We start from the raw sequence: 7,254 nt of genomic DNA, 5'->3' as shown, positions 1-7,254 counted from the left end.
GCCGTTGCATTTGCCTTCCGTTCTAATGCACCCCAAGAAGCACTATATCAGAGCCATGTTCACACAACACATTAGTCCCATCAACTGCTTATTCTGATTAATTATTTCCATTTAAAAAGGTTTGCAAATACATTTTATTCTGATCAGGAAATTTTGTTTTTCTTTAACTATGTTAAAGAAAAACAAAAAACAAATTTAATGCAAAAGAAGTGCATAAATGGTCAATATGGTATTCACTTCATTAAGCTGGTATATCTGCTCGTTTCAAATGGTGGGGTTTTAGCGATCTGAGTAGCTATTAATCTTAATAATGTTTAGTTGAAGATGGCATTAGCTTAAAAAGTTTTTGTCTGGAGTGGTTGTTGGACTTTGAACAGTTGGCTTGAGAAACAGAAACCAGCCTCAGTAGCCATTGCCATAAGTAGTTAATGGTTTATGTAGCCCATAGCTTAATTAGTTGTACCCTGAGTATACTAGCTTGAATAAAGTTTATGTGTGTAGTCATTGGCCTGGATCGCTGTACAAAGTAGTCGATCATTTAAATGACAGTTAGCTGAAATTTTTGCAAGCTTGGGTAGTCATTGGTTTAAAGTCGTAGGGAAGCGGCTGTTCCAACCGTTTAATTTCCGAATTCTCCCTAGTGGTGCCCGACTTTACACGAGTGAATAAAGTGAATGTGATTGGTCGATTATCAAGGGGGCGGGATTGTTGTGGCGGAAGGTTTGCAAGAAAGTTTGGTTGTGGCCAGTTTCTCTGAAGCATCTTGCTAACCAGTTAGCAACTTAGTGCTAGTAGGTTCCCAATGGGAAATTCCATTGGGACCAAGTAGCACTAAATTGGTGACTTAGAAACGACACTGTCAAGGAACGCTATGGACAGAGGAAACGTGCAAGAGGAGGAGAGTTTAGTGTCAGAGGTCGTGGATGAGTCTCCTCCGTCATACATTTTTTATTCAGAGGAGGAAAGGATGAAGATGTTGTGGAAGAGGACGCCAGGGCGGCAGAAGCTTGGTTTGGTGTAGAAGGCTTCCAGCCGTACATGTTTGAGCCCTTGCCTCGCAACGCTGCCAGTTCGGTTAGCTCTACGCCTGCTGAAGACACAGACGTCCATCCCCGTGAACACTGGGACGCAACTCAATGGGAAAGGAAATTATTCTTATTTTAACCCTTTGCGTATTTTATCTGCGACATCAGAATCAAGATGCTATGAGGGAAAAAATGTGAATGACAGATGACCGTTGATCATGGATATGATTGGCCGAATTTAGGTGTTTAAGCTGACGTATAACTAACTGGCCTGCATAAGATAATGAAGAAAAAAAAAAGATTTTACGACAACTATTAATTTTCTGATAAATTTTCTGATCTGTCTGATAAAAAATACATTTATATACATGTTTAAGCCAGAATGATTTGACATTTAAATAAGACTTCCCTACGACTTTAATTAACCACAACAGTTATTTGAGTTGCTTTGAGCCTAAATTGCTGCCAACTTATATAACTAGAATTATAACTAGCTTTTAATTTAAGTAGTCATTAGCTTAGTTAGTTTACCACTATAAGCTTTTCATCCACTGAGTAGCTATCAGTGCTAGTAGCAATAAACTGGAAAAATTCTTAGCTTAACTAATTTAAAGTTTGAGCAGTTTTTGGTTTGAGAAACCATGAGCATATATATGGAACCGTTATTCCCAGCCGTGATTGGTCTAATCCGTTACCGCTTCGAGTTGAGCCACTAGCTCGGCTATGTTTAGCCAACTAAATATATTAGCTAGATTTATTTATGGTTTATTTCACTGTAAGCTAATAAGAATAACGATTATCATGAAGGCTAGCAGTAAAAAAGGCTTTTCAGCCTACATAAATCACACCAAATTGTTTGCATGAAATGAAAGGAAGTCATTGATTTTTGTTTAGATTTTCATTAACGTTTATGTAATCCATAAACTCTTTATTTACTACTTGCCCTAAATAATTAAGCAAAGTTTTGCTCCTACTTGGAAAGAGGCATTTTACTTTATACTTCAAGGTCAGTTGATTTCAGCGGCTAAGGCCATATATGGCATTTTCACGCCATATTTACTGTATTTAAATTGAATGTGCAATAAATATATTATTTTTCGTTTGAAATAATTATTCAGAGTTACTTTGTGAGTACATCTCATAATCAAAATTGCAATTATTGTTTCTTAGGGTCAGAGAAACAACAACTTTGTTGTTTTTTTGAACTTTTACGGAATAACTTTGTTGCCTAAACAGCACCTGGTTTGGTCTAATCAAAAATGTAATATGACATAAACATGAGCCATTCAAATAAATACACAAATAAATTATGAAATATGCTCATAAATGGAATAACCAATCATTAAATAATGGAAGATGCTCAAAAACATACATTTAGAATGTATAAAATTAAAGCTAAAGAAGGGAAAAAAGAACACTGCTTTATAATTTACTTTTGTTCCAGTGGTTGACTTTTTTTTTTTCTACATTTATGTGAATTGTCTTTTTAATCCAGTGTAAATTAGGTCTTCATTTAAAAGGTTTCTTAGAAATTTCAGAATAAATAAATAAGCCATAAATATATTGTCTACCTCAAAAAGGCTGCCATGGAATATTGCTTGTTTTTATGAATATGTTCTTTTGGTCTTTCCTCTCATCTCCTATAAAACTTTAAAATCTTTTAAAGCTATTCATCAAATTATCACATTTCTTTTTAAAGCTGTTCTGCTCCTTTTATGGGTCATGGGTTTGTTTTTTTATACCCATCTATAAAAGCTCAACAAAGAGCTTTTTGTGAAGCAGCTGCTTTGCTTATAGGTTCTGGTCCAGCCAGTGGATATAGTTCATCATGCTTCTCTGTCCAACGCTTGACATCATTGGCAGGTTAGCAAACACCATGCAGCCATGGAAACCGTCCTCGTAGTGGTCACTAGTCACCTCGACGCCAGCGTCCCGTAGGCGTTTGCCGTACATCAGGCCGTCATCCCTCAGAACATCAAACTCGCAAGTCATCACATACGCTTTGGGGGTTTTACCCAGAACCTCCTGCTCTGCCAACAGTGGCGCCGCCCGCACGTCCATCAGCCCCGGCACCTCACTCATCACGCCTGGCGAGCCCCTCTCTTTAACGACTGGTTTGAAGCTCTTCTTGCGCTCGGCCGGCACCAAAGCGGTCCAGTTCAGCTTGGAGCGAGTTGTGGCGCTGATGGCCGGCTGGTCCAGAGAGCTGTGATTATTGGCCAGCAGGAGTGGTTCCAGGGAGGAGTCAGCACCCAGGTACTGCAGCCAAAACCGAGCCATATAAGGCCTGTAGAGGATAGGTACGGCCTGGTTCTGCTGGTATGATGAGGTGTGGAAGTCAAGAGCTTGGAGCACTGGGTAGATCAATGCCTGTGCTTTGAATTTCACTTTCAGAGATTTATCTGCACTTAGCTGTAGGAAAAAAAGACACAGCGTTAGATGAAGGCCTGAAACAATAATCGGATTAAGCCTGATTAATCGATTACTGAAATAATCGTCAACTAATTTAATCAATTAATATTAACTGGAGCATAGAGACTCTAAAATGTGCCTTTAGCTGACAGAGTGACCCACTTAGAGCAGTAATTATACCAAAAATTGTATAAAACATGTAAACATTTTGCATTTAAGATAAAAAAAACAAAAAACACTTTGTCGTCTAACAATATGCGCCATCCAGAACTCATCAATTGGAAAAAGGTTTAGTTTCTCCTGGTTTAATTTAGCAAAAAGTCTTCTTTAAGAAACCTTTGGCTATCTGTTCTATTAATCCAGTAAATAATCAACAGATTTATCAATTTGCTAAATAGCTAGTTGCAGCCCTAGTTAGATGAAGAATCAGCTGAAAGGACCGTTTAACCTAAAGATGAACTGATCCAGCACAGAATTTCTGAGTCTTTAGTTACCTCATATCTCTTTAGGATCATACCCCCAGCAACTAAATGTTCTTGAAAAACACAGTTGGAATGCGGAACAAGCTAATATGCTAAATATGCTAATAATTAGGATGATAAATTAAAAATAAAAAACTTTTTAACTCCTGTCAACCAGTTGCAAACATATAATTTGTTTTACTCTCTTTTTCAACAAATTAAACGGAGTAAAATTAAAAAAGAACCACATGTCTCCATTTACTGATCACTACTGTACAACAAAACAATTAATTTCATGACAGTTTGCAGCACAATACTGTATTGGCCCGAATATAAGAGGTTTTTTTTTCGTTAAAACAATGTAAAAATAGTGGGGGTTGTCTCATAATCACGTTCTAACCAACTATACGGCTGGAAGTTGTCTGGGGTCGCTACATGAACTCAACAGCAGAAGACGCCATTTTTTCATAAAGCCAGTGACTTCACTGTGGCTGCACAACAGAGAAGAAGTGACATGGATGCTATAAATGGAGATAATGGTGGTCAACATAGCAGAGCCATCAAACAACTCTCAGGCAGCAAAGAAATAAAAAGTTACAATGTCAGAAGACGGAACATTAAAAAAGACTGAAAACATGCGAACAGCTAAAGAAAAGCTTATCAAAAAATTGCAGGGCTGCAGGGAGAGAGTAGGAGTATTAGCGATCGCAGCGAGGAACAGGACGTCTGGGAATCAAGCAGGTTTTTGAGACGTTCTATGAGCAAAGTTCAGATTGCATTCGAGTTGAAGTGTTAACAAGATTTCATTTAAATGTTTCCCTGTTTTTTTACTTTTTGTTTCCTTGCACAAATCTTTCAATGCAATATTTAAATGAAATTCTTAGCACCTAAATATAAAATAGTTTCTTCAGGCAAAATAAATTTGCTTTATCAGTCTTTTTTTTTCCTTTTTGGTCTTTTTGTTTTGTTCCTAAAAACTAGTCCTGGAAAGAGGGGGTCATCTTATAATCAGGGTCGTCCTATATTCGGGTCAGCATGGCAGTTTAGAATGAAATACATTTGCACATTTAGGTACAACAGGTAAACCTAAATCTGCATCCCTGAATTGTTTGTGTTTGCTTTTCTACCTCCTGAGCCACAGCAGCAGCCAGGTTTCCTCCAGCGCTGTCTCCAGACACACAAACTCTCTCCGGATCGATGCCGTACTGCTGCAAAAGCTCATCAGACAGGAAGACCCGCGATGCTGCCAAAGCATCATGGTACTGAACCGGGAACACGGCCTCTGGAGCAAGGCGGTAACTGTAAACAGGATAATTGAAACATGACGGCATAAATAGTTTAAATCATCATATTTACTCGTTCACAGTCAAGTTTCTGGGCAGAAATCATCTCACTGTTCTTATCGCTTAAACCGTGTCCATGACAACTGAACAAACTCTTTGTTTGTTGAATGGCGGTGTCCCAGAAAACTAATTCACCATGAAGTTCAACATCAAACAAAACCTCCTCTTTCCTAACAGACAGCACCACTGTTAGCAAGAGAAATTAAGCAATAAGACTAAAAAAAAAAAAATTAATCCTTTTCTTTTCAATAACTGATCTAAATCCTGACACTCACTCTACAGACATGATGACGGCGTCCAGATCTTCTGCCATTTTCCGACAAAGAAGGTCATAGGAGCGCATCTCTGCAAAAGCAAAGACAAGTGGCAGATGTTATAGTTTAAAAACTGATAAAATATGTACATTTGGAATAAAACATCTGTGACAAACATCTGCAAATGAAAGATGTAATAATAGCCTTTTATAATAATTTATCCTTTCAATTCAGTTTATTTATAGAGCACCAACTCACAAAACATGACTCCAGGGATTTAATTATATTATTGTGAAAATAAAACATGTTTTTCTTGAAAGTAGGCCCCATCAATTTGTGTATAAGAGTAGCTTATCTAAAATTAGACTGTTTACAGTAAAGTTTATGATCACTGCAGCTGCTCTGCTTTACATTACATGGGAGCTGTTTTAAAAAAAGGAAAAAAAGGATTCCATGTTACTTTTAGGTCAAAACTAAAAATAATAAGCATCTGGTTAAAGCTAAAGAAGACAACACTGCAGAGGTAAACCTGGGAATTATATACAAGGGGTTAACATATTACATAATGGATTCAAATATGAATGAACTCAATGCGATTGGTGAATGGTGTCCAGGTCCTGAGGCTGCAAAACAAGCCCAAATCACAAATCTGTCCTCCACTGACTTTGGTCCATCTGTTCTTAGAACAGCATTCCAGAAATCTTGTGATTCACTCAAATTTTGTAAATAACTGTGAAAAACTAAGTTCATACTAACCTGAGCTTTGCTTCCATATTTGATCTGAAGAGCCTTCCTCCTTCAATCATCCCCAACAGAATCTTAAACATGAACCACAAAGGCCTGTAGATCTAGAAAGCAGTTTTTTTTATTATTTTTTTTGCAGGGTCGTAGCCAGATATGGGTGCCAGGGGTCGCCATTGCCACCCTCAACCAATTACTGGCCACCCAGACAAAAAAAAAAAAAATTCTCCAGAAGCCTTAAGGCTGGTTTATGCTCAGAAACCAGTAGGGGTGTAAATAATAATCGTTCGATGCATCGATCCAACAGCCGACGATCCGATGCATCAACACGTCCGCAAGATAATCGATTCATGTTTTTTTTTTTTCCCTCTGGTCTCCTGCACGTAATTCTTCCTCCCGTGCTGCGGTGGCGCTAAACCTATTTTGCCCTCCTACCTCGCTTCCTGGTTATACTCTTACAGCAGTGTGTTGCAGCAAGCTTCACACAGACATTTTTAAATTATGCTCAATATTGAAGCGTGGTCTGTGCTACACACTGTGGGTCTAGATACGGCGGAGGTGGCGAGGAAGTGGGGGCGAGTTTAGTCGACGACGGAGGGACATGAGGGCCAAAAAGAGCGGAGATCCAGGTGGAAAAAGGGTCCCTGCGTTCTCGTGCACCTCGCTCTTCTAGAGGGTCAAACTTCATGAGTTGTTTTCCGCAATTTCGGTCATAAAAACAAAACAAGCCGGCCTCCTGTCTGTGGTCAGCTACAATTTGTGGAGGGGGCGGGACGTTTGGAGCCGAGGTATTGCATTGCACTCATTGCACTGATTTTGTGCAGGATTTTTGATGCAAAGCCTTATAGAATCTATAACGCAGGGGTATTAATATTTTTCAGTGAATGAGGTTTTAATAGGAATAGATGGAGTGCAACTTTTCTACTTATGTTATTTGCTGTTGTTTCTCAAAAAAAAATGCATAACGATATTAGGGGTGTGCAAAATAATCGTAATGATGATGCATCGTGATTCTAAT

The 7,254-nt window shown here is 38.4% G+C and overlaps 1 protein-coding gene across 1 annotated transcript in view; it reads right to left on the bottom strand.

Moving 5' to 3' along the window:
• Positions 1 to 1,252: 1,252 nt before the first annotated feature.
• Positions 1,253 to 7,254, bottom strand: part of LOC107103201 (neutral cholesterol ester hydrolase 1-like) — a 14,347-nt gene continuing 8,345 nt past the window's right edge. The window contains exons 3-5 of the mRNA XM_015402766.1: positions 5,517 to 5,586; positions 5,026 to 5,197; positions 1,253 to 3,437 (exon numbers count right to left, since the gene is read on the bottom strand). Of these exons, the coding sequence (XP_015258252.1) occupies positions 2,817 to 3,437; positions 5,026 to 5,197; positions 5,517 to 5,586 (863 nt within the window). The 3' untranslated portion in view covers positions 1,253 to 2,816. The remainder of the gene's footprint in view (positions 3,438 to 5,025; positions 5,198 to 5,516; positions 5,587 to 7,254) is intronic.

Source organism: Cyprinodon variegatus, unplaced genomic scaffold (genome assembly GCF_000732505.1).
Source record: "Cyprinodon variegatus isolate N-32 unplaced genomic scaffold, C_variegatus-1.0 Scaffold1393, whole genome shotgun sequence".
NCBI lineage: Eukaryota > Metazoa > Chordata > Actinopteri > Cyprinodontiformes > Cyprinodontidae > Cyprinodon > Cyprinodon variegatus.
This window is presented reverse-complemented; position numbering and strand designations above follow the sequence as displayed.